At 35.4% G+C, this 27,894-nt stretch overlaps 2 protein-coding genes across 7 annotated transcripts; one reads left to right on the top strand and one right to left on the bottom strand.

The window, feature by feature from the left end:
* The first annotated feature begins 499 nt into the window (after positions 1-499).
* On the top strand, positions 500-6,907 carry LOC132274231 (membrane-anchored ubiquitin-fold protein 6). Its single transcript, XM_059775465.1, has 3 exons — positions 500-1,189; positions 4,616-4,786; positions 6,347-6,907. The coding sequence occupies exons 1-3, from the start codon at positions 1,060-1,062 to the stop codon at positions 6,403-6,405; spliced, it is 360 nt and encodes a 119-aa protein (XP_059631448.1). The 5' UTR covers positions 500-1,059; the 3' UTR covers positions 6,406-6,907.
* Positions 6,908-8,729: 1,822 nt separating this feature from the next.
* LOC132274229 (uncharacterized) lies at positions 8,730-27,465 on the bottom strand. 6 transcript variants are annotated; one of them, XM_059775460.1, is made up of 12 exons: positions 27,347-27,465; positions 26,700-26,813; positions 25,296-25,457; positions 23,462-23,662; positions 23,127-23,249; positions 22,575-22,612; positions 22,368-22,497; positions 14,861-20,077; positions 10,516-10,671; positions 10,245-10,343; positions 10,010-10,152; positions 8,730-9,451 (listed from the first exon to the last, which is right to left on the bottom strand). In XM_059775460.1, exons 3-12 carry the CDS (start codon positions 25,371-25,373, stop codon positions 9,169-9,171), a joined length of 6,468 nt encoding a protein of 2,155 aa, XP_059631443.1. In that variant the 5' UTR covers positions 25,374-25,457; positions 26,700-26,813; positions 27,347-27,465; the 3' UTR covers positions 8,730-9,168. The 6 variants fall into 6 exon arrangements, with proteins under 6 accessions (XP_059631443.1, XP_059631447.1, XP_059631444.1 ...); XM_059775464.1 differs by lacking the exon at positions 26,700-26,813 and having other exon boundaries at positions 25,296-25,425; XM_059775461.1 differs by lacking the exon at positions 26,700-26,813.
* Positions 27,466-27,894: the final 429 nt, after the last annotated feature.

Below are 27,894 nucleotides of genomic sequence, written 5' to 3' on the forward strand. Positions count from 1 at the left end.
TGTGGAATCTATTGCGGGCCCTTCTTCTTGTGGGCTTTTGCCCTTGCTGTTTGCTTTCGAATAAAATTTATTTACGGAGAAAAAAATAATAATTTTTCAAGTTTGTTAAGGACATTATTGAATTTTAAATTTTATTTTTTTTCTTTGTGAATATGCTTAATAAGAGGTCACCTAAATTGTTTAAAAAGTTAAAAAAGACCGGCCAAATCATAATAGTTGGTATTACCCAAACTTAAAATGTATACTTGTATAGGAGGTTAGTATTATATTTGAAATTAAAAATGAGATCTTGTTATTTAGATAATATGAAAAAAATTATAATTATTTCAAAAAAATATCATTTTGCTGCACAGTATTTCCAACAGTGCAGCGAAATGAACACGGATCAATAGTATTGGTTATGAGTATTCATATAAAACTGTCGATTTCCAAATCATTAGATTTTTAATTCAGATTAAAGATATTTCATATATATTTTTGACATATTATAAATCTCACTGAGAAAGTCTCCGCCGTTTAGGTGGTTGTTTTCTTTATTTGTTTCTCTTCTTTCTTTTTTCCTTTCTTTCTACATCAAGCAATTGAATACGTTTCTCATTCTTTCAGCTGGTGGGTGTCGATCCATTATCATTTTCACCCCCCACTTTTTTCCACTTTCGTTTCTGATTCTTTCTCAATAATCTGAACATCTTCAAGGCTTTTTGGGTTGATTGATTTCATGGATGTCTAATCAGTTAGCACTGATCTTAGGTTGACATCAAGCACTTATTTGTATATTATTCACTGCAAATCTGTTGAAACTACTACTCTTTTCATGGATTTCTGCCTACTTGTTTGATGGGTTCGAGTGATTTTTGGTTGTGATCTTGTTAGATTTGATCTGGGTTATTGATAATTTCGTTTATAAATCAGTTGTTAATTGATTATAGGGAGGTTTGGGGTGATTGCGATTGTGATTGTCAGTGTGAAAGCAATATAGAGTTATTATTTTGAAAATTTTGAGTTGATTTGGTTATGATTATGAGAAATTGAGGTGAATTTTGGTTGTGAGGCTCTTGAATGGCAGGAGAAGAATTGATTGAGCTCAAATTCAGGCTTGCCGATGGCACCGACATCGGGCCGAGCAGTTATAGCCCTGGTACCACTGTGGGATTTCTCAAAGAAAGGATAATTGGACAATGGCCTAAAGGTTACAAATTCTTTTTTATTCTTACATTTTTTTTTTTTTTTGAAATATGAATTTGGATGTAATAATAATCTTTGGTATTGATATCCTCTGGATTTGCTTCTGTCTGAAAATTATAGTTTCTTTTTTCTTCTATAATTTGAGAAAATAAATTACTGTACACTGCAGTTTTTTCATTTGCTTGCTTATTCAGTTTCATGCTGTAAAGATATTGACTTTGCTATATAATTTTTTGCAAGTGGGCATGCTTTGTTGCTGTAATTGTCTTAAAAACCATCAACTTATGATGCATATGTTTAATTTTCTACTCTCTCTCACACACACACTTTTTTATATGTCATGATCCAATTTGTCACTTCTCATTCATTTGCTGTATAATCTGGAACTTCTGGAAATTCTTGCATACGCATTTAAGATAATTAATTACCATTGTATTTGCAATTTGAAGAACTTCTGAGCAAATTTGTCTACATCATTAGGAAAGCAATATGAAGTTAGGAGAACTTTTAAATTTTCTATTAGTGGCAGATAAAAAGTTAACTAGCTTACTAGTCTTCCTGCATGCTTTATGTCTTCGAATTGTTTTGGCAGCTGATGTTTGAGGGCTTTAATAGCTGTTGGGGCTACTGAGAAGTCACTAATTGTAATTATTTAATATAATAATGGTGTTCTTTATTTGTTTGGATTATTGTTAAGAATGGAGATAATGTATATTTATGGGCTCTAGCTCTGCTACATCTTTGTTGGTAGTCTGTTCTACCAAGAGTTGCCTCTTCTCTATATCTCTCCTAGAATCACATTGGCAATGTTCAGTTATAATCTGGCCATCTGCCAATATATATATTTTACAAGAAAGCCAACTCCTAGGGTCAATCTATATGGTTCTTTCGGTCGTTTCTTAGGAAGTAGGAACGCAAGAAATTAGACGTCCAACTTAATATGTCCCTTTCAAAGCACTTTCCTCAACATCAAAATATTTTAGAGAGATTCCATGAATAATCTATGAAATTACAATTATTATTCATCGTATTGCCTACTTTACATGCCAAAATTTATGAAATGAGAATGGCTTACGAATTTTGAAGATGCTTAATTCTGACAAAAAACTTGGAGGGTTCAGCTTTCAAGCTATAGAAGTGAGTCAGGGTCAATGCTAGGAGAACCAAATCAGGCACCATAAATTTCAGGCTTCTTTATATTATCCTAGGTAGGCTTCAACATGAGTTCTCTGTTGTTATTATATGAAGTCTAAACAATCTAGTGCTTAAAATTGTTTTTTCTGGTAATCATTTGATTCAAAATCATTATAAATTGTCTCGACCTCACTTGAACTTTTCACTTTTATCTTTTCTTTTCTTTTCCTTTTTTCTTTGGAGGGGGAGGGGGGGAGCAGAGCTTCCAACGGTTGGGCTACATAACATGGATGGCCTTTCCCCTAATCCATAATCCTCCCTGAACATAACAAGGATGGAGCCTGGATTTAATCCTGTACAACTATCTAGAGACTTTACAAGATAGGCTAGTCACCTTCAAACTGTTCGCTTTTCAATATATGAGTGTGTGGCATGCAAAAGTTAACAGCCTTCCACTATATTTCTAAATTTCTCTGTTTTTAGTCAATAATTGGATTCACGTCTTTACTGATCATGATTGAACCTATAACCCCAGATTTGTGTTTTTCTGCAGTCCAAAGCTTTTGAAAATGCTGGTTCCTAGGTGATCAAGTTTTTTTTTTTTTTTTTTTTTTTTTTTTTTGGGGGGCATAAAAAATCTCTCTCTGCATACCTGCGTCATCATGTTGAAAAGAAGTTGAGTGCTGTATCGTAGCCATATGTAAAACTGTCTTAGTTAGTGGTATATTGATCACAATTATTAATGGATCTTTGGGATTCTGTTTTGAATTTTTTTTTTTATCTGGATGATTGCTACAGAACTTTTTGAAAATGTGTTCCTTTTCGTGAGTGAGGGCGGGCCTTGGCGCAACTGTAAGGTTGCTCCACTGTAACTTGGAGATCACGGATTCAAAACAGGAAACAACTTCTTGGTATGTGGAGGTAAGGCTGCATACATCTAACCTTCCCCAAACTCCGCAATGGCGGGAGCCTCGTGTACTAGGATAGCCCTTTGTTCCTTTTTCTGTGAGTGAAATGGGAGAGTTTTAAAACCTCTTCAGATTGCCTAAGTTGTTGAAAATGATGCATAAGTCCATCTTGAATAATATGAATATTGTTTCTCCCATCTACTCTATCTAATGTCGTACTTCAATTAAATCGCAAGTTATCACATCTTTCCCTACTCTTCTAATGTATGTTAATTTTTGGTTTTTCCCTTCCTAGTATTACCCTTAATGTGGACCACTAATGTTTCACAAATTTATTGGCATTCGCTTCATAAGGTGAAACTATCTTTAGTCAATTTTCTCTTGTTTTATCTCCATTATGTGCTACTTCAATCATCTCAGGAATGTATTCAATTTAAATTCGTTGTTTACTTTCTTACTGCACATCCATTCTCAACATTCATATTTTCACTGCATTCTTTATTTAATATGTTTTTCTTAGTCATACTCATTTCATCCCATAAAGTATGGCTAGTCCAATAACTGTTTATGGTTCAATTCTATAGTTATATGTTAATATATCTATTTCTAACATATTTCTTTTCTGGAACCTGTCTTGTTATATTTTCAGAGATTAGGATTTCTCTAAATTTATAGAACTTCTATGAAAATCTTTCTTCACCTTGTATCTTTCCATTAGTATCCTCAGTAAGTAATAGTCTCTATTATTGTTCTTCTTGACATCAATCCAAAATAAATTTTCAATGCTGTTCTTTGAGTCTTGGTCGCTACTCAATCACTCTTTGCCATGGCTTTACACTACGTTTCGTTGATGTAATACTGCAATAATTTGTACAACTTTGAATATCCCTTTTTATATATAGGACTCCTCTAGACACTCCAAACTTCAATGAGAACCCTCCAAATTCTCAAGTAAATAATTGTATGTTCCCCTTAAGTGATGTGTTGCATCAACTTCCGCGTGCTTCAGAAAATGGGCAAAGGCACTGCAGTACCTAGATGATGTTAAAGACAGGCAAAAGTTCCTGTGATATTATATTGAGAATCATGCATAATAAATATGATTCAACAAATGATTGAAAAAGTTATCTATGAATGTGAGCTTAAATTGCAGCTATGATTATATGTGAAATAATATCCATTTGTTCTATTATGTGGTGGTGCCTTTGATTTACATTTTTTTGGTACTCTAGAAAGCACAGAGCTTTTACTGTTTGAGGTCTGATATTCCCCTCTGACCATGCAATTTTGTGTTCTTCATTGATAGCGTGGTTGTTCTTGATTTTTTTATTTATTATTATTTTTTTTTAACTCACATTTTTTCATAAGCTGCTGCCTCTGTTTTGCAGATAAAGAAAATTGTCCAAAAACTATAAATGATGTGAAGCTTATTAATGCGGGAAAGATACTGGATAATAACAGGACACTTGCTGAGTCCAGACTCCCTGTGGGTGAACTTGCAGCAGGGATCATCACTATGCATGTTGTTGTTCGTCCTCCCATTTCAGAAAAAAGTAGTGGTAATTCACTGATTATTTTTTGTTCACTAGACATACTTACCTGTACACTGCATGTGTTTTTGCCTAGGATGAAGTATATGTGTGTTTTCGTGTGTCTATCCTTATAAAGGTAAACAAGGTTATACATCATAACTACACAAACTGCCTTGCTTTCTTGAAACTGTAAATATAGTTTATTATGTCTTCGGTGATGCTAATTACAACATGAGTTATATTGACTGTCGTCAGTCATAATAGTTCCTTCTCTTACCACTTCATGTTTTGTTTCTCAAAAAAGCTCTGCCAATTTCTGGTCTTTCGAGATGACATGTGAGTAATATAATTTACTTGATTCTTGGACATTCTATGGCTTTCCTCTTCCATTTGATAGCCTCAAAACTGGATGAATGAAGTACCAATTTTTTTTTTTTCTTCTTCTTATTTTCCTTTTTTTTTTCTTATTATTTATTTATTTTTTTTTCCTTTTTTTGGTAAGTGAATTTCCTACAGTTTCTGTTGCTGATCTGTACACATGCACTGCCTTCTAAGTTGAGCACCTTCATTTTGTTCTATCTAGGGATCACATGCTTTTGAATTTATTTATTTTTCTGCTGTCATTACTCAAATCCTTTCCACATCCTAATGACAACAAGCTCCGTTTATGAACATCTTGCCATTTGTTCTCCTATCTTCCATATATTTATGGTGTCCTTGTTATTGCCTCATAAAATTACTATGCATTAGTCGCACAGCTTTTTGAAACGTATCAGTTGTACTATTTTAAAAACTTTCTTGAACATGTGTCTGTGACAAATGGCTCAATGTTGTAGGAAGTCTACATTTGTGCATCTCTTCTCACAATAATTCAATTTACGGATCATTACATGATTGTTGAACTTGTCCATTTCTTATATGATATTGCAATATGCTTTCACTAAAATAACCTTGCTGATTGAGATAATCTAACTAGTTCTTTGTTTTTTAACTTTTTCGTACCTACTCTACTATCCCCCTTTTTTCTCCCTTGGTCCACGGACATACTTCTTATATAATCACGATAGTATTATTCTTCCTTAGGCCTTAACATGACATCTGTAAGGATAGTATTATTCTTCCTTAGGCTTTAACATGACTTTTGTAAGGATACTGTTAGCATATCATACTTCTAAAAAGATTAGGAAATTTTCCACGGTGATGGGTGCACTGGTGGTTATTTAATGGAGCCAGAAGTTCTTGGGTGGTAGAACCCAGGGCAACTTTAATGTAGGAAGATACTTTCATATTGAACACACTTGTCCCATAGACAGTTAGGATACGTGTAATATATATTTATATTCTATAGAGTTATGCTACACAAGCGCATCATTTCAACCGAAATGATGGGCCGAATGCATTCCATGCGTGGGATGCGTTCAAGTGGAGACCAAACACGGTCTCACATTCATCTAATCCAAGGCTTCAAAGCTTTCCGTCAAGGAATTGGGTTAATTTTGTAGGCTTAAATATCATTTTTCTATTCTAAATAAAGATTGACTGCGAGTCCCAGCCCAAAAAAACTAATGCTCGATGCATTTGTCACAGAAAAATTTCAGGATGATTTCCCAAAGAAGAGTAGCAGATGTTCATGCTCAATCCTGTAAAGCCAAGTGACAAGATTGACAAAGCTTCTACAGTTAGATTTTGTTTCTCTCCGTGTGTTTCTTTTTGATGGTTGCTGAGATGAATTCCGAAAGCTCTACGGATGTCAGGTATATCTGGATTTCAGAAAGAAGAATCTTGGAGAGGTCAGGCATGGCTGTTGTCTGTTTGCTTTCGTCTTCTGGTTCCCTACAGTAAAATACCCTGAAGTTCCTCCAAAGTAAAAAATAGAAGAAATTACGTACCTTGTCGGAAATTAAAAGCTTCGTAGATCAAGAGAGCTTTCTTGGAACCTAAAAAATAAGGAGAGGACAAAGTGGAAAGAGAGAGTTGAAATAATTCACCATTGGTTTGATTTGTTTTTCTTTACCTTTTTTCCCCCTTTTTAAAAAAAAAATTTCTTTCCGAACGGGTACAATGAAAAATTGTTCTCATGACATGTAAACCATACTAGACATTGATAATTTGTTTATGTTTATTTCAAATTGGAGTGCTTTATTTGAATGTTGGCCTTCAAGTGGTGTTTGCATGTGGAGTGAAATGCATCCCATTTTGATATTCCTGGAAAGTAAAGGAAAAAGTCAAACAAGTGAATGGAATTTTTTTCATAGGCTCGAACCCTTAAACTTCCTTTGGGAAGTAAGGGCATGGTATCATTAGAGTACTGACTCGTTAGTAATAGGTGAATCAATTTATCTTAGTAAATTTTGTGAAAGAAATTATTATTGGGATCAAATCAAAATCAAAAGGATCCACAGATATATACACGCGCACATATAATCTCTTTCATCGCATGTAGAAAATTGGAACAGCTGATTTGACAATGAACCTTAAGTAATAGAAATTAGCCCTAATTTACATACACACATTTGTATATGTTATATATGTATTGTCCTTAAGATGGATCACAATCCTCTCTAGTGAGAGGAACATGCGGTCCCATCCAATTGGTGAAGTTTGTTAATCAAAAAGTAACTAACGTTACGTGTGAAATGGTGAACTTTGAAATTTGTTACTATTTGTTTTGGATATACTTCACACCATTATAATAACGTGAGTTACTGTTGATGGTGGTGAATTTCACCAATTAGATGGGACCGCGGGTTTCTCTTACTGGAGAGGATTTTGATCCCTTAAGAGACTTCACATTCCGCTTGATACCCTTTTGGCAAGAATTCTTGAATCTTTATCCCACTTCAGACTCTACAAAATGGCCATTTTGGAAGACTGACTAGCAACAGTTCATGGTTCTGAATCATTCTCCAAACTGTTTCTGACAATAAAAAAGCCTGGTTAAGGGCACATGTGTCCCAGACCTAAACCCTCCACACATTGTGGAAGACAGGCCTTCCCCCACTTCTTCCATGGAATCTCCTTATCAGAATTTGGACCTACCGGTTACAAAAACATAGAATTGATTTGATCCGAAGTATTTGTAGAGGGGATTTTGAAAAGAGAAAAAGCATAAAAAGGGTTAGGGGATAAGATATGTTTGGCAAGGATTCATTGACCAACTTGGCTCAATTTATTCTTTCAAAATGCCAATTGTTTGTACCTCTTTCTTATCTTCTAGAAGCTTATTAAACAAATCCTTCTTTTGCCCCCAAAATCCACAAGAACCTCAAAGAAAATTTCTAGGTTGTCCATTTTGGAGAAATTATAAGATGGTACGGACAATGTGATCTTGACCGATCACTATCTGATATGTAAGTAAATATGTTAGATGAAGAATATGGTCCCAGACCAATCACTATACATGCAAACAAATATGTCAACTTTAGAAACAATTACTTGGTCACTGTAAAAGCAATAAAGATCCATTGCCTTACAGTGACCACTGGACATTCATTCAACATCAGTTCTTTCTTGATTTGGTCATTGAATTATAATTTTTTTCAGAAAAAATGTCACTTCCACTTGTTTTTGAAGAAAAAAATATTAAGATTGACCAGAGGGAAAAGACTTCCCTTCCCTCCTTATCTTCCTTATTGCCTAAATCACCTTTTCTTCCACCTCCTAACTTCTACGACATTAGCTTGTTTGATTACAACATATATTATTAGCAATTTTAATTAACCACACAACAAAGACCACAATAATAGCACAAGTCAGGAGGCACTTTTGAGATTAGGATCTCTTTCCATAATTAAAATGAGGCCACATATCAACCTTTGCTTACAAACAAGATAATAATAATAAATAATAAAAAAAAACGTCACAACCCATATCATGCCTTCATGTACCTTATCCAAAACACACACACACACTCAAACACACACACACACAGAGATGCACACAATATACTTTGAAGTAAAATAGATGCATGTATGAAGAAAGCAGAATGCAAGAGCTTAAATAGAAGTGATGATGCCAAAGGAATATTTTAATTTCTATACAAAGGAACTACTACAACAGTGAAGGTCAAGAGGAGGGAGGGAAGGAGAGGTGGAGGGGGGAAATAGATAAAAAGGAGGGAAAATGTCCCAATATTACAGAGATCTACATCTTGTACTGAAAAGCCAGTGGCTATTTGGCAAGCACTTTTATTATTTACAACAAAAAACTTGTGTCTTAGCCTCTGACCTCCCCTACCAAGCTTGCGAATTCTTGATCCTTCCAATTGCAGTAGGTCAGTCCGGCATGTACGCCAACATTAATTTATAGCGTTAGATACATGCAGGAACTGGACATTGACATCTGAAGCTGGTGAAGGATGATTTCCAGGACTTTGCAAAGAAGATACTCATGAAGACAAAATGCTGTGCCTACGAGGGATGGTCCCCGAGGGTAGCTGATGAAGAGCGATTCAAATGCATGGGCTTCTTCGATGCCCTAACATTTTTGAGTGTCATCAGAAGTTTCTGTCTCTCTCCTTCAACCTCAGCAAACTGGAGGCTTAGCTGAGAGTAACGATCATGCATCTCCCTGAGTTCGGTCTCCACAGCTGCATGCCTTCCCTTGAGTTCCAACATGTCTTTGATGAGCTCATTGATGTCCCTAAAGCTTTGGAATACTGCTTCCTCATCGCTGTGCTGTTTCACAAACGAACTAAACCATGGAAAAAGGCAAATGTCAATTTCTTAATAAGACAATCAAATTCTAAAGTGAGCTATCATTTGTTCATGTAGAATGCCGCCATTAAGTTTAATATTTCCTATTTCGGTTATGCTAGCAGAAAAAGAAAAAAAAAATTCCTGGTATCTTAAAAAAATAGCAAAACACATGCTTTGGATTAAAGTAACGCAAAACAAGATTTCATGATAAGCATATGACTTGACCCAAAAATATGCATCAAAGCATGAAAAATGCACTCCACAATTTGAGGGGTACGCCTCTAATGAGTAGAAGACAAAATTTTTTAACTGAGCCTCCAGATCTGAGCCATGCACACCTCATCACCACAGGTTTTGGGCCTCATTTGGTTTCACAGCACAGACCAAACTTGTGTGTTGGTTAAACATAGTTGAGCTTCCCACGAGCAAAAGAGATCATACTTAAGCCCATATCCTAATTATGAGAGAAAAAGAGAGATTTTTGTGTGCAGTTCCGCTGCCGATAGAGAGTAAATTGTCAGGGTTTATTTAGCTGTTGTAAGGGATGACAGACCTCTGGAAATGAATGCTTGATTTCTTCTTTGCCCGCAACGCTTCAGCAAGCTCAATTTCCAAAGCAAGTACCCTTTCTAATGCCTTCCCACTGTCCGAAAACTCGTTAAACAAAGGGAACATACTTCCCAACTCTTCATTGGCCTAAAAATAAAAAATAAAAATAATAAAAATAATAAAAAAATAAGAACCTTGAAGAAAAATAATGCTTCTTAAGGTGAAAGAAACTCGATTACCTTGTTCAACTGCATCATTTCTCTCCGCAAATCTTCAAATTTTGGGCCAAAATGATGATCATCCTGCAGAAGGGAGTTCTCATTTTTCATCCTCTCCAACTGCAAGGAAATGAAAAGGATTTATATTGGGTTTCCGTTGAACATTATCCAAAGTAAATTCTTTTGTCAGGACCAATGGATTGTAATTCATGAACCATTGCTTCCAACAATACAAGGCTGGATACATGATCAATAACAAACTTAGCACTTCCTTCAGAGTAAAGAAAAATACCTCTTCATGTAGGTGATCCATGCTAGACTTCAAACTCTGGGCTTTGAAATAATCATTGATAACAGCTAAATGCTTCGAGTCACCATGCAGCAGGGCCCCTCGATCTAGAAAATCCTGATTTGAGATTCCATGCATACCTTTTGATATTAAACCATCCTGCTAAATGATTGCACATTAAGACTTGCAAACTGTTCATTGAGAAAATGAAAATATATGCACAACGGATGACGGATTAAAGTATTAATATATTACTTACACAGAGAGAGAGAGAGAGAGAGAGCAGGGTATAGTAGTCGATTCAAATAGTAGCAACCATAATGTAGAAGTCCTTTCCTCTTTGACCTAGACAAAAGTGGTGGGAACAAATTCCATCCCATTTTCAAAGGAGAAAGGGAGAACCTATGAAGCACCGACACGGCTCTAAGGGTCGACGTACTAGTGTCGGATGCGTGTCCGGCACGGACACTCGTATCCCAGGCTTGGACACGTGTCCGACACGCTCTAACCGTGTCCTGCACTTTTTAATATATTCGATGCAGTCAGACACCGATCGGACACTGCCGAACACCGATCAGACACGCACTTATCTGATTCCCATGTATCGAGGTATGGCATTCTCATCTCGGGACTGAGCTATTTCACTGTGGCTCTTTTGCCTGAAGTAGCGAAGGAAGAAGATGAAGAGAGCCAGAGAGGAAGAAGTTGAGAAGGAAGCCAAACCAGTGTAACATGGTATCATATATATGTATATCTATATATATATATATATATATATATATATATATTTGAAATCGAAATTGGTTTGATGTATCTATAGATGTAAAAATTGTGAAGATATCGAGAAGTAAGAGAATGACCGAAAACGATGGGGGACAATAAGGCGTAAAATTGATTTTGTTTTTGTGTTTATAGATCTCAAATTGTGAACATAGAGGGGGATCAGAGAGAATGGCCGGTAGGAGCAGAGACATGGGTCATTGAAAAAAGAGTGATCGGGGAAAGAAAGAGGGGGTTAGGTAAGATTCATCTTATCTGTGTTATTTCTTATATATACATATATTTTATTTTATAAATAGTGCTCCATATATTTTTGTTTTTTTTTTTTTTAATGGAATATGTACTATTGACTTTATGTTTTTGAAAAAAAAAAGATGATTGGCCTAATTTAAATGAGTTGTATTTATTAATATATATATAAGAAATTAAGTAAAAGTAAATATATTTTTTTATATATAATAAAAATTATATTATTATTTTATTGCCGTATCCATGCTGTGTCCGTGTCCTATTTTTTTTTTAAATTGCTGTATCGCCGTATCCGTGTCGTATCGTACCCGTGTCCCGTGTCCCGTGTCCGTGTCCGTGTCCGTGTCCGTGCTTCATAGGGGAGAACCAAAAAATATATATACATTGACCATGACTGCACCAGGAAAAGCTTTCTGATGAAGCAAATGCTTAATGCCATCACAAGGCTTAAAATTAGTTTGTTTTATGTGGTCAACTGCTTGAAATACGAGTGTGTTGTCAATATCTTACTTCCATTGAAATAAATGGAGCAAATAAAAATGATATTTTGTTACAGCTAAGTCCCCACTAAAGCATGTAAAGTTGTAAGACCAAATATATTAAACAACTAAATGCGGCTGCGAAATAGGCATGGAAATTAAAGGTTTAAATCAAGGACATTAAACAAAATATGCCAACTGCTCGCAACATTTGTGATGGGTGTCCATCTGCTTAGTTGAAAAGGATGGAATTCTAGACCATTGGAAGCTAAAAACAACAGGTTATAAATTATACATAAAACTAGTTCAGAATTTCTTCATAACTGATAAGCAGGAATAAATGTTACTGAAAAGGCAGAAGCTGCTGAAATACGGAGAAATTATTTCAGTACCAACTACGAAAGCTGACTCTTTTTTTTTCCCTAGTTAGTACTCACACACTTGTTTCTTCTGAGACTTGAACCCCTGACCTCCATTTGGGAAGTAAGAGGCTGATAACGCTAGGCCACTGGCCCGTTGGTCCTGTTGGTTACGAAAGCTGACTTAGAAATCAACCTTGCTAAGAGATGGATGGTTATTCTTTTAATGACATCCTAGATCAATAAAATTGTTTTACACTATTTAATTAAAAATTATCTGTTTCGCCATTATTTTGAAGTACTAAAATGTTGAATTGTCCATTGCCACAGAAGTTTAGAACCCAACATTTAAGAAAACAAAGCAACAGCAAAAGAGGGCTTATACATTGCCGACGGTGTTCATCAACTGGCAGATTGAATATCTGGCTTCAATTTTGGGGTCAAAAGAGAGCCTATCAGTATGAGATGTGTCTGACACATGAACCTAAATTGGAGAGCATGATCCTTCACACACTATAAAGCAGGGACATATTTACACTAAATTGCATTGAGCCAACCCTAATATTATACTAATATAAATATGTATAATTTTTTTAAATACAAATATGTATCAATTGATGAATTTAAATAATAATTGTTTCTCACGTTATATATATTATTACTAGCATTTCCTTATAAAAAAGTTTTGAAAAAGAAGTTGAGTGTTGAAATTTGGACTAAATTAAGTTAGTCATGATATATATTTACCTATATATATATATATATATATATATATATATATATATATATATATTGAAGAAATTCTAAACTTTTCTTAAGAGTTATGTTATGATATTATACTTGTAAAAGTTGAATTTTAATGTTCAAAACTTCTTAAATATATTTATCTTAATACTTGTTTTGTATAAGAAATTCTAACATTTTCTTAACAGTTCTACTATGATATTATACTTGTAGAAGTTACATTTTAATGTTCAAAACTTGTTAAATATGTATTTTTAAGTATCAGACACGTGGATTAAGTATCTGAAAAGTGTCAGATACGTGTTAGAAACAAAAAAATTATTGTTAAAATTTGTTACTTTTAGGAAGTATCGGACATGTATCCGAGAGTATTTGTGGAGTGTTGGTATCCCAACATGAATAAAGTACAAATATGACCCCCTTATTAGATTATCCATGCTTCATAGTTCACATGTGATGATTGAAGAAATAAAAAATAAAATTTGAAAGGAGAGAAGAGTTTCCTATTTATGAGATAGAACTCCATTCTTTGCCACATGCCATTTAATTTACATCATAATTGAGTATATTCTTAAAAGATAACAACATCAGACTATTCTATTTCTATAACATCTAATGTGTCCATTGCACACAACTCACCCAGTCCTAAGATTTGGGATTTGGAAAGCTCCAACACTAACATACACACCTGTGCCCAGGTCCATGTTATATAGGCTAAAGTAAATGATGCATTGACTCGTTTTGAAGCAAAAGGAACATAATAAAAGAATTCTATGTGTCAATATATAATAAATTTGAACTACTGGATATTCTTGCTAAGTGCATGTCCAGACATGTGTTTAACAAATCCCATACCCATGGGTACTTCACGTAATTTAACATAGGTGACGTTATAGATGACTACTTGTCCAAAAGCTTAAACTGATATGGAATTAACTCAATGATGTAACAATCTCACACATTCTAAGCTATTACACATGTGACTATCAACTATCATGGTATCTAAAAATACTATCATATACCTAGTTTCATACCTGTAGCAACACAATATGAGCAGGGAATTGATACGCTTATTTCAGATCCTTCATAAAGGAACAAACGGGAACGGCTTCAATGAAAGTCGACTCTTCACTAATATACTTCTCTCTCTCTCTCTCTCTCTCTCTCTCTCTCTATTTATTTTAGGATATTCCATGACAAAGCCTTGTAACTTTATCAAACCTTTCTACCAATGGCAGAAAGGTAAATGTGGAGCAAATGCTAGGCAATAGGACCAGTATAGACCTGTGAAGTAGATCTCTAATTTAAAATTTAAATTAAATTAAATTAAAAAATCCTAATTATCACAATCTATTGGGTAACAGGTAAAGGGAGTGCTAATAATACTACAGAAACAATAGGATGGCTTGTTAAAGACGTTTTTATAGAATATGTGTATTGGAACACCAACCAAATGGTGGCTCCACAACCTAGAATGTGGACCAGCACATCATATTCCACTTCTAGTGAAGGATGCATATCAATCTGCTGTTGGTTGGCCATCCCAAGAATATATTCACAATTCCTAAAAAGTAATTTTAATTTCAAAAGAACCACAAAACATAAAGCTATTCTCAGGTAAACATCATTGTACTTGTCACTTTGATCTTTATAGATAAACAAATTATAATAGCATCAATGATGAATGAAGTAATAAGGACTATTCTGAAATGAATTATTCAAAGAAAAAGTAATTACCCGAATGGGTGCAGATGAATGTTCACCGCCGCCAATGGGAACTGAGCTTGCATCTTCTACTTCTTCATAGTTTATCAAATTGTCTTGATCTGAGTACTTGGGAAACTGGTTTCCAGTTGAACCATTTCGAGTAACATCTGTATCTATTATTTCAAGGGATCGAGTATCTGCAATTGGATTTTCCTGGCAAACCATTCCTATAAATGGCTTGCCAGACATGTGCCCCACTTTGTCTGATCCACCATTTTCTTCCTTCTGCATATTTGTGGGAGATGCAGAACTCTCCAACTGTCCTTTTGTCAAATTAAGTTCAACTGCAATTCTAGACTTCTCCTCAATGCATTCTTGCAATGAAGCTTCAAGCTTTTGTTTTTCTTCCCTGCAGCATTCAAGGCTTAATATTGTGCATTCCAGTTCAGCATTTATTCGGTCATAAGTCTTGACTTTTTCTCGCTTGTCAGATACAACTGAATTTAATTCAGCCTCCAATTCTAAGATCTTCACCGATAGCTCTTCATTTCTCCTTATGTGAGAAGCTTCAGATTTCTTCCTATTTTCAATTTCATCAATTGCATCTTGTAATTTCAATAGCATCTCCTCTCCATGCTTTTTGGAAATAGAAAACTGGTGCCTCAGTTCTTGCAGCCTGGTTTCATACTGTTCTTTGATGAAGGCTATTCTCAATGATTCTTGCACAGCAACTGGTGGTCCTTCAGGTTCTCTCTTTTCACGAACCTGGAGACATTCAGTGTCGGCCTTGTCTTTAAGCTCCTTTAAATGGATGGATAAGTTCTTAAATTCTTCTGTCTTCAGGATCTGTTCAGAGAGCCTGTGGGTAAGCTCCTTACACTGGTTCTGCAGCATTACTAGTTCATCATTATACTCTTTCACCGAGGTTAAGTAACCAAGCTGTTCATCCAATTTCGCTTTGAGTACTAGCACTGTGATTTCCAGTTCTTCCTTGGAGCTCATCAAGTCACCAATCTCTTTTTCAGAGTTCACCAGCAAGTACTTCAGCTGTTCTAACTCCAAAGCATGCTGATTTTTATCCTTAGAAGAACTAGCCTCCAATGTTGCCACCCTATTCTTGTATTCTTCCAATTGAACCATTATAACACTGTTTGAATCTGAAAGGACTCTATTTTGACCAACAGAGGCTGATAGCTTGGATCTCATGGATTCAACAGTTGTCACCAACCTTGCATTTTCTTCGAATTGATGCACCTCGCCAGCGAGACAGCGATTTACCATTGCCTCTACATCAAGATGCTTCTCACGAAGCTCAGAAAGGTGAGTATCTGAGGTTTGAAGTTGCTGAGAGAGCTCCGTGAGCCGGGTTTCATACTGAGTTCTAATGAAAGTGACTTCAACATCTGAAGCTAATAAATGTTCATGCATTTCTAATAACTGAAATTCGAAATCTGCAAGACAAGAAGATTCTTCATGAAGCTTTTCCAGACATTCCTCACGCTGCAGCAAAAGATGGTAGACTCTAGATTTATCCAACTCTAGATCTGATGCCAGTCGCCGGAAATGATCCAGTTCAGTTTTCTGCTTGGAGAAATGGAGTAATTGGTCGTGCTTCTCATTCAATTGGGAAGTAAGACCTGCAACTGTACCCTCTAGATTATCTTTGACGTTTCTCTCAGCATGCAATTCATACTGCAGGGATCTCAAACATTTTTTCAAACTTTCAAGGTCAGATGCCAGGTTGACTGATTCCTCCGTTTTATCTTGCAAAGATAACATCAAATCTTGCTTTTCCTGCATTAACTCAGAAATGGTCAACCTACTCCTTCCAAGTTCCTCGGTTTTCTGCTTGGAGAAATGGAGCAATTGGTCGTGCTTCTCATTCCATTGGGAAGTAAGACCTGCAACTGTACCCTCTAGATTATCTTTGACGTTTCTCTCAGCATGCATTTCATCCTGCAGAGATCTCAAACATTCTTTCAAACTTTCAAGGTCAGATGCCAGCTTGACTGATTCCTCCGTTTTATCTTGCAAAGATAACATCAAATCTTGCTTTTCCTGCATTAACTCAGAAATGGTCAACCTACTCCTTCCAAGTTCCTCAGTTAAAGCATCCAAGCCCAAAATCTTTTGAGCAAGGTCCCCATTCTTTGAAGTAAGTTGTTGAAGTTCGACTTCCAAAAGAGCAAGATCAGCAGAAAGCTCTTTGTTCTGCTTTGCAAATTTTTGTTCAGCTTCTGAGCTGAAGTGGAGTTTGTTAGCAATAGCTTCGACTTCCAACTGTAGCTTTTCCAACTGTAGCAATTGGTCATGCTTCTCATTCAATTGGGAAGTAAGACCTGCAACTGCACCCTCTAGATTACCTTTGACGTTTCTCTCAGCATGCAATTCATCCTGCAGAGATCTTAAAGCAACATTCAAACTATCAAGCTCAGATGACAGGTTGACTGACTCTTCAGTTTTATCTTGCAAAGATAACATTAAATCTTGTTTTTCCTGCATTAACTCAGAAATGGTCAACCTACTCCTTCCAAGTTCCTCAGTTAAAGCATCCAAGCCCAAAATCTTTTGAGCAAGGTCCCCATTCTTAGAAGTGATTTGTTGAAGTTCAACTTCCAAAAGAGCAAGGTCAGCAGAAAGCTCTTTGTTCTGTTTTGCAAATTTTTCATCAGCTTCTGAGCTAAAATGGAGTTTGTAAACAATAGCTTCAACTTCCAACTGTAGTTTTTCCACAACAGCATTAGCCATGCCTAGTTTAGTCATCATATCCTGTATGTCATGTTTGAAGTTCTGCTTCAAGACTAGAAATTCCGCTTTAGCAGTACTTAAGGACATTAGAGCAATATCTTTTTCATCCTCCAGATTTTTGTTCTCTTCCATGAGTTGAAGAATCTTTTCACATGCATTATGCTGGATATCTTCCAATTGCATGAAGACACCCAGGAAATCCTTAAAATCCAAATCCTGGGGAACAGAATTGCTCGTGAGAGACAGTCCATTGAATTGCTTGTCATAAGATGCCAACAGACTCCCCAATTTATCTTGCAGAAAATTGACAGTTTTCTGCAGATTTTCCTTCAAAGAAGCCAGCTCATCATATCCGTCTTTAACAGTTTTTAAATCTCCATTCAAAGAGGATATTTCTAGTTGAAGATTGCCATTTGTCAGTGTTTCTTTTTCTAATAAATACATTAGCTCTGTTTTTTCAGCAGAACAAGCCTCATATTTGCCTTCATAACTGCTGTATTCTCTCATCAGCTCTTCGTATTCTGTAATCTTCCGAGTAAGGAGACAATTTTCATCGGAAAAGGTTTCTAATTTTGCTTCTAAAATTTGATTATGTAGAACCATATCATTGCACTTGGCAATACAACTAAACTTGTCCTCATTCAGGTTCTGGACATCATCCATGGCACTCTGCAGATTTAGCATTAACAACTCCTTGGACTCAGCTGAAAGCTCTAACTGCTGTGCAAGTTCATCTATTTTCTTTTTCATAAGTATAATGTCAGCAGTTGCTTCAAGCAAAGTTTCTTGTAAAGTCTTTGAAAACACATCCAAGTGTATGTTTACCAAATGCATTTCACAAAGTTCTTCTTCAACCTTCTGGTAAAGTTCTTCCTGCATCTGAAGCGATTTTTTCAAGTCCTCTAAAAGAATATCTCCACCCAACAGTTGTTTCTTTACCCTCACATTTTGCAAGAGTTCAGCATCATTGGATCCTTTTTGGTTCTGCACTATATCTGGGTACCCTTGGAAGCACAGTTGTGAAGTTTCTGAAAATGCTTGCTTAACGAGGTTCTCGTTCGTCTCAAACATAGACAAAACTTGAAAAGAAAGCAGATCAAGGTCCTTTTGTAACTGACCCACTGCAATAGAGTAATTCAAGCGGGCCCTTCTTAGTGCTGCTTCCGAAGTAATAGCCCTTCTTTCAAGCTCCTTATTAATGGAAACCAGGCCACATCTCTCTTCAGTAAATCTTAAGTTCTGCTCATTTATATCTTGCTGCATGGATTCCATCTCAGCTTTGTTGGTAGCAATTGTGTACATGCAAGTAGAGTGCTCACTTCTGAGATTTTGCAACTCTCCTAGCATTTGTTTCTGATTTATCTCAAGCTCCTGAATGAGAGCTTCATAGTAGCACTCCATCTGGTCCATCTTTCTTGCAAGGCTTTCCTTTTCAGCTTTCACCTCATCCAACTCCCTCAGAAGTTCAAAGGATTTGCTCTTCATTACATCGGTAGCATCTACAGAGTCGGGATTTTGAGACACAAGGCCACCAATGCTTAAGCAATGGGGCATACTGTCTGGCTGATACAAGTCCATGTCAAACCCAGTTTCTAACACAAATTGTTTGCTTTCCTGAAAACTTGTTTCTCTAATCTCATTTACATTTTGTCCTTCTGATGGTACTGAATTTAGCAGTGAAATTGCTCCTCCAGTTCCCTGTTTGAGATCCTGCAAAACACCGAGCAACGACTCCAAGTCTGAGTGAAGGAACCTGACATCTCTTTCGTGAAAACCAAGGTATGCTTTCTTATGAAGCTCCCTTATCTTATCCTCGACTAACAAAAGCCCGTGTAGCTGTCTGAGCTGTATATCTTGAAATAAGTAATCCTTGTCTGTGCCACTACTTTCTGTTCTGGAGGACTGAGGGCTTACTTTTAAAATTTTAAATTGTTCAAGATCATCTTTGAACTTTGAACACTCTGACTTCAGCACAGAAACCTCTTTTGCCAGTTCTTCTCCTGAAGCAATCTCAGAAACAAGTTGCTGGGCGAACTTTTCTGTTTCAACACCCAATTCGTCGGCATGACTTTGTAAAGAGCTTACCTCCTGCTTAAGCTCAAAAATAGAAGACTCAGCCACTTCCAAGCTTCCTCTAAGTCTACTGTTCTCCTCATAAGCAATTGCCAAGTCATTATCCATGGAATAATCTGAACCCCAGCCTTGGACCCACTCATTGCTTCCCTGTGCCAAAATTCTATGATCAGATGGATCGCCCTTCTCTGCTTGAGGGCTTTCAAAATGGGAACATCCGTTTAAATCACCAGATACTGTACTTTTGAGGCTATCAATTTCATGTGTGCTAGAGGTATCATGCTTTTCAGCATATAAACTTCCTGAAGTATTGGATGAGCCATCAAATCCGACAGCAGAGTCTGCATATTCTTCATTTAACCCCACCTCTTCCTCTAGTGAAGGTAGGTCTTTGGATTCTGGCCTGAATCTAACTCTTGCATTGACCTATTCTCAGAGAAAAAGAAACAAGAAAAACTCTATCGCGATTAAAATGACTAAATAAAACACTTGCTGCTTATAAAAAGAAGATGGGCATTGACAGCATACAACGATATTTGAGAATGTGTGTGTGTGTGTGTGACTGACCAAAAATATGCTAAGAATTATGGTAATACACCTCCAATAAGAGAAGGCATTTAATTTTTCTCTCTCAAGATATTATGAGGCATTAGGTCAATTTTCTTGGACAACTGTTCATTGCGCTAAACTTTGACACCCTCCAAATGAGAGAGATATTTGAGCTAGGCCTTGAAAGAAATTTTGCGAGTACCCAGTGCATGCCTGAAGGTATTAAACTTCAGTGTTCAGACACAAACATTTGCTCACATTCATACATGGAGAGATGGGAGGCATATGTGTGCACACATGCATATTTTTTATTTTCTTTTTGTTGATGTACATACATATTATTTATTAGTGTCGACATATAACACATGTTATATACATTTGCCAATAGACAACAGGTGATTATCATTATAAATTTTAAAAAGTCAGAGCCCTCATCTGTTTTAATGGGTAACATTATCCTAGCAACCATATATTTTGCTTCCAGGAATTATAGCTCAACGTTTTCTGAGAACAATTCAACCTCCAAAACTAGCGATACTGCAAATGGTTTCGTATATAGAACTATCTGTATAGAAGTGTTTGGAATGGATATACACCGCATATCTCATAAATTTATTCATTGTATCTCTTGATTCTCCTTTTTCTCTAAAGTAGAGATCCGTTGCTACCAATAGTAAACAGCACATATGCACTCGATCACTCACAAACACCCACCCACACGCACACACAAAGAAGGATAGATGATATAGAGAGAGAAGTAAATTTATTCATTGTATCTCTTGATTTTTCTTTTTCTCTAAAGTAGAGCTCCATTGCAACCAATAGAAAACAACACATGTGCTAGATCACTCACAACCCAACACACCCCCCCCCCCCCCCCCCCAACACACGAACAGACAAAGAAAGATGGATGATATAGAGAGAGAATAAGTAAATTACAGCTCTAGTTCAAGACTAGGACACTGAAGGTTGATTAGCTGGCATCAGGAACAGAAATCCCTATCCTTGTCTAAATCTTAAAGTTGAATAACAGTAAACTTGTGCAACCCTGAATATCTCTTTCTATGAAAAGGATCTATATGGCATTGTACTTTCTCCCAATTTATATCACAAAAACAAACAATTTTAAAATATACCTCCCATGTGCTATTACGTTGATTATAAAGGAAAAATTTTGTATGTTAAAAAAAATAAAAGCAAAAATCAAATAAGAACGAAGTGCTAAGGAGAATAATAAATTGCTAGGTGACATAAAATTAGTAGTAAAATTGAAGAAGATAACCCATTTTATTTAAAGGTAAAATGACAATATAAGAATCAAGAGGAAATTGCCAGAATGGAACTTCAACAGAGGTATGCAAGGGCCTGGGGGAATTCTGGCCTCTTTTACTTGGGCCGTCAATACAAGTTTACATATACTGGAGCATTCCAATCACAGAGAAAGAAAAAAAAAAAAAAAAAAAATCTTTTTTCTGATGGATTTATTTACTTCTCTCTCCAATAATTGTAATTTCATTTAATTCAAGACGTGTTCACTCCCAAGTTACATTTCTTGAAGGCACTATTATTCTTTAGCTCCACTACATAAATTTTCCTGATAAGTACATCTTTTCTGCCTCCCGTGATGAGAAAGGCTTGTGTCTGAATGTGTATTTAACAATCAAAGAGCCATTTCCCAATGATATAACAAAATTTCATGTTGAGACTTGTGTATCAAGTTATTGGTCAATCAGAGAGTATAGAGCTAAATCAAATTTACTTAGCAAGATGCTTTAGCTTGTTTCTGTTTCACAAATTTGAAAACACAAATCACAATTCAGAGGCCAGAGGTGTGTCTTCTCATCAAGGAACAACACAAACAAGTCATTATCACATAAAAAGAATCACTCTGATATCTGATTTTGAAGTAAATTCTCTATATGTTGCTTCATATGTTTTCATTCAAATCAGAAAAGTGGATAGCCCAAGTACTGATTAATCAATTTTTTCCAAGCTTGTGAACAGATAGATATATATATATATATATATCCACAAAACCTGTTATTTCTGCAAAAATCTGGCAGCTTACCATGTGCAACCAGAGTTCATTAATATAAACTAAAAAACAAATATAAATACAACAAAAGCAAGATTTGTCGACATATATAGCAGAAATAACAGATTGAACCTTATCTGGCTGATCATTGGCAGTCTCTTCTGAAGATGAGATTTTTCCAAAACTGGATCTGTCCTGCCTGTTCATATCAGTGCCCATCTGCAATCCTCCCTCTCTGAGTTCCCTCTGCTGCTCAAATTCTCTGTAAGCATATAGACCTTAAGTTCAGTTGTTTAGAATAACAAATTCATGTAGTTTTTGAATGTTATGATGCAATACCTGAATCCAGTTTTAGAAGTTAGCAGCTGGATTGTGACCTAGCACCAAATAACACAGTCAACTACACCATCATATGAGAATTATACAAAGGAATTCTTTAGAAGTAAAGCAACTAACAGTGCTTAAACATAAATATGAGAATTATACAAAGATATTCTCTAGAAGTAGTGAACAGTGCTTAAACATGATAACCAAGGTTAGAGACGGTAAACAAATATATATATATATATATATCACCAAGTAGTAGTGAATAAGCCAACAAAATGGAGACTAGGTTTATGAGCCAACTAGGTTTATAGGTAAACATTGCTACAAACCAAGGAATTTATAGTAATCTAGCATTGAGTTTCTCTTTTCCTTTCAAAACTTGCTGGTTACTTTGCCAACATTAGGCACGTTGGACGCATATCAGTTATCATACATTTACAATTATCTGTATAGCATAGGGTTGAAAAGTCATGCAATCAACCACATTTCGGCTGGTCTTATATGATTCAGTAGAGGCTGCTGTTAAAAAAGGTTATAGGATGTATAACAGTCAAAGGTTCTCACATGTAATATAGTTCCAGAGTTGCATCCGTGAAGAGGCAGTGCAACAGCAGAAGGCTTCAGCGCATCAGCATAATCAGCAAGGTTGATGCTAGCCTCACCAAGGATGCTAGAGCGTGAAGAACCCTGAGACCGATGAGATACAGGTAATTAACTTATGAAGAGATATGAGTGAAATAATATGTTCTGATGGTAAAACGAGAACTGCAAAAATATATGCACAAAGAAGGAGCATAAAACATCACATACAGATAATTTGCGTTACCAAGGGAGGAGGGGGGGTGTAAAAGATGATGATTAAGATTAAATTTTAAACAAATGATTTGGGCCAAAATTACCATGGCCACAACAAATTTGTATAGCTTTTCATCATATTGCTTGCTTTTGACATCTTGGAGAAGTCTTGTAGTTTCATAGATTGGATCTGCCCATTTGCATGTCCCATTTCTCACATTTGCTTTGGTTGTCTTTGCTGTTGCCTTTCCAGAATCCGTAGGAATGAAAGATATAAATAACTTATCCCAGCCATGTTGTGGAATCTGAATAAAGTGAAAAAAACGTAAATAAATAAATAATAAACAAATGAAACTATATTCAGTCATTGCACAGTTCAAGACCATGTTGTGGACTTGTTACACATTTTATTCTGATTACACGCGATATAAACAGTTTTGCCAATCAATGCAACAAGTTAAGTGCCCATGTGAGGCAATCAGTGCTTGTTTCTATAAGACATAGTTCAGATTAAGTTTTCATTTCCCTAGTTGTCATTAAAACATTTTTACATAATATAATTTTTATGATTGTTTTCCTTTCATGTTCGTATCAGATGACTTCTTTGATTTGAATTAGATCTTTTTTTTTCTTTTTCTTTTGTTCTTTCTCCTTGTTCGGTTGAGTTATAGACTATTTCATCTATTGACTCAGTGATGCAGCACATGACAGAAACTAAAGACTGGAACTCTTATAAGATACTCTAATTATAGACTTCCGTGCATTGTTGGTGCACCTCCATTAATCAGTTTACCAGGTCTGAATTAAATTTTGTAGCTAATCAGGTTACAAGCAGGGTGGGATAATAAGGGTTTGAACGGCCAATTAAAATCGGAATGGGAAAGGTAGATGAAACACCTCCAAAGCTCAGTCTTAATAGGTGTAAGGCAGGATTGAAGTGACCTGGTCAAACTCGTCTCACTGCTTTCCATAACAGCGCAACTAATCCTCCTAGACATTCCAACTACTGAAATCCACATTGCCATAACTCACAATATTCAACAAATTTTATATTCATTTGAGGATTTTCTGATAGCTATTATCAGGTTCAGAATGATATAAGTTAATGCCCAAAGAAAAGATTAAGAGGGCTTTTAATATTTTTTTTATTTTTTATTTTTCTTAGTTGGTACTCACACACCCATGCCTCCACTAAGGCTTGAACCCCTGACCTCCCTTTGAGAAGTACGGGTTTGGTACCGCTGGGCTACTGGCCTATTATTAACCATTTAAAAGTTTAAAAAGAAGAAGAAAATATAATAACAAATGAAATAATTCTAGAAGAATAAAATAAAGTACAAGAAAAAAATTAATTGAAGTATAATAAACTTTTAAATGTTAAAATTCAATTAGACTATTATGTAACGTAATGTAATCTAAACATTGAATAGAGTTTTAGTAGTACATTTTTATGGGCCCACATCAAAGAGTTAGAGAAAGCTTAAGACAACAATAGGTTCACATAAGCCTTTTCCCTATGCGGAGCCTTAAACAATTGCCTCAATGTCCAGTGGTAGAGTAAGGCATGGCAAAAATGGACCATTAAGTCAACAGACTAGAAAAATACTAATTCAAGGGTATACATACAGTGACATCTTTTTGACAGGAGATGAGATGAGAAACAGATTTAAAGTATTTCACTGAGTTTGTGACATTTTCTTACCCCTGATATGTACACATGCACTAGGCTGGTTTTCAGGATTTTGAAGTTCAACCACTGTGTCAACCTTAAGCCAATTCGAATAGTTTGGCTTCTTTTAAAAAGTATTCCACCAAATTTCGGTACTACTTTCAACTTAAGCATAAACTAATTGGAGCAAAATTTCAGAATCCTGTGTTTTCCTGGAAGTGTATTTTCTATGATGTGGAATAAATTTACATCTTAAAGAGCAAACATACATGTGTAGCATGGAACTGCAGCCGAAATACCACTTTTACTTTTGTCTTTTCAAGCTTCCACTTTGCAATCCTCGACATTACTGCGCAATCAATCTACCATTGGCTGTAAATCCTCAGGTTTCCACTATATCTATTCAAAATCATCCAGAAACCCATGCATCACTACAATAAATTTACAAAAATTATTATTGATGAGTAAACAAAACCAAAACTTTAGAAGGAAATGCTGCCCCTTAGATTACAATTTCAGAGTCATGGAAATAAAAGTTACTGTAAACATGAAAGTGAATGGCTCACCATGTTTGATAAATCACAACTAAAGAAAGTAAATGACCATCTTTGAAAAGAAATAAATAAATAAAAAAGAAGAATATCTTCTAGAAATTAACAGCACAATGTGAAGGGATAAAGATTTGATTTTTAAGAAGATCAAAAGCTTTCTTGAAAAACAACAAGGAGATTGATATAATTATGTCAAATGTAGGCATCCTCATGACATTCGGGCTAAAAGTTGAAAGGAAGGCCAGGAAAACAGAAGAGCACATCATTGCATCATTACATCTATGTAAGGCAGTGGTCTTTTTCCAGAATTTTCATCAAGGAGAGAGTTACATTTACTGAATGGTTCAGAAAAGGCAAAGATGTGGAGAGATTAAACAGCAATCAAGAAGTCAATCATCCTAAAGTCGGGTCCTTTACATTTGCCATGCAGTAGTGTTGAAGTTAAAGGTTAATTACTTATCAAAGAAAAAAAAAAAAAAAAAAAGGTTATAGGTTAAGCATTTAAACAGAATTTCTCATTGTCAAACACATGTTTCACTATCTGTAAGTAACAAGTTGATAATATAAATGATATCTGGAGAAGGAGAAACACATAATACTTGAAGCAAAAGAGTTACAATGAGATGCTTGAATATCCCATTTACACGGTGAACCTCCAAAAGAAAACTAAATTTCATTTCTACTCTAACTGACCACCAGAGTAACATCCATTAGAGAATCCAAACAAGGTAAAATGCATTGTGCACATCACCTCATCATGTTGAAATAGAAACATTTCATAAAATAAAAAATAAAAAATAAAAAATAAAAAATGAAGAAGAAGAACACCTTTGTACCAAGCTGATTCAAATGTAAGAGACAATGTCAAACATGGAAATTAAAACTTCATTTCATGTATAGAGGGAAGGGGAAAATAAAAAAGGGAAGTGCTAAGACTAGCATCAAACAGCACAAGAGCTATATTTGTATCTAGTAGAAAGAAATGCAATGCTCAATTCACATTGAGAAAACCCAGATCTTAGAATTTACACCAGTGAAACACTAAATTGGGAAAACATCAATAAGCCACAAAAACATTGAACACAATTGGAAACACAAATTAAGCTAAAATCCAGTAAATACCTTTGTCCAAATTCCCAAAAAATCAGTATAATCTCAGACAACCCCTTCTGATCCAAACCCTAATCCGACAAACAACTTCAAACAATGCCACTTCCAACATCAACCACGAAGACTCTACAAAATTTTTAGAACTCAAACCCAATCTCAGACTTCAAATTTCAAAATGCAAAAGAGACTTTAGAGACAGAATCGAAAAACAAAAATGCGAATGTCTACCCAAATGCAGAAAAACGTATCCTCCCAAAAGTAGAAGATTGAAAGCTAGAAACTATTCTAAAAGAAAAAACTTTTTTTATTTTTGGGTTTGTTTGTTTTCAGAGAAAGTCAAAAAAAACCTCCAATAGTTACCAGATTCCACGGCAACACCTTACGTCACGAACTCAACAGAGAAATCAGTAAAAATTTGAACACTTCGAAGTTTCGACATCACAACAAAAACATTCATTTTTTAATTGAAGAAAAAAAAACAATATATATATATATATATATATATAGACATTAAAATAATATATAAGGAGATGTGTTGTCGTCTGGTACCTAATTGGTGATCTGGAGAGCTTGAAGCTGAAGGAAAAAAAAAAAAGGGAAATCTTGGGAGAGAAGGTTCGAGGACGCAAAGAATGTGAATGTGAGAGAGTGATGCTTACTTTACTTGGTAGCGTGACGAAGCAGTGAAGTTGGAGTTTTCGCCATTAAAATGAGCTAAGACTGACTCCGACTGATATCACATTCACATCACAGGTGAGATGAAATATCAATTTTGGTGAAAACAGGGAATTAGAATATAATATATATATATTTTTATACTATATAAACGGATTAGGTACAGATCGATCTGTACAGGTCGTAATGTTGTCAAATAACATTTTGCCATGTGGACGTAACGGATCTCGTTATTAACGCCGTTTTGCTGCGTTATAATTAGGAAGGGAAAAAAATAAAAAATATATTCGGTGCTCTCTAATGATACTGACCTTCTTAAATATATATAAAATAAAATATATATATATATACTAAGATATTAAATAATTTTACGTGATGGAAATCAATTCTGGCAATAATTACGGTGGTATTTATATAAATTATTATGTATATATATATATATATATATATATTGAATTCAAACTTATAGCAAACATAGAGTAGCAAACAGGAAAAATAAAAAAAATTATCAGACCGTGTATCAACCATATAA

This window comes from Cornus florida, unplaced genomic scaffold (genome assembly GCF_030987335.1).
Source record: "Cornus florida cultivar Cherokee Brave unplaced genomic scaffold, ASM3098733v1 CherokeeBrave_3.0.0_Hap2_Chr09, whole genome shotgun sequence".
NCBI classification, from domain to species: Eukaryota; Viridiplantae; Streptophyta; class Magnoliopsida; order Cornales; family Cornaceae; genus Cornus; species Cornus florida.

Excerpts from the sequence above, each read along its gene's own strand:
- LOC132274231 (XM_059775465.1), top strand. The coding sequence starts at position 1,060 with ATGGCAGGAGAAGAATTGATTGAGCTCAAATTCAGGCTTGCCGATGGC. Across the intron at positions 1,190-4,615 it reads AATTGGACAATGGCCTAAAG|ATAAAGAAAATTGTCCAAAA; the intron begins GTTACAAATTCT and ends TCTGTTTTGCAG. Across the intron at positions 4,787-6,346 it reads CATTTCAGAAAAAAGTAGTG|AAAAATTTCAGGATGATTTC; the intron begins GTAATTCACTGA and ends CATTTGTCACAG.
- LOC132274229 (XM_059775464.1), bottom strand. The coding sequence starts at position 25,373 with ATGTCGAGGATTGCAAAGTGGAAGCTTGAAAAGACAAAAGTAAAAGTG. Across the intron at positions 22,613-23,126 it reads ACTCTGGAACTATATTACAT|GTCACAATCCAGCTGCTAAC; the intron begins GTGAGAACCTTT and ends ATTTGGTGCTAG. Across the intron at positions 10,153-10,244 it reads AAATGATGCAGTTGAACAAG|GCCAATGAAGAGTTGGGAAG; the intron begins GTAATCGAGTTT and ends TTTTATTTTTAG.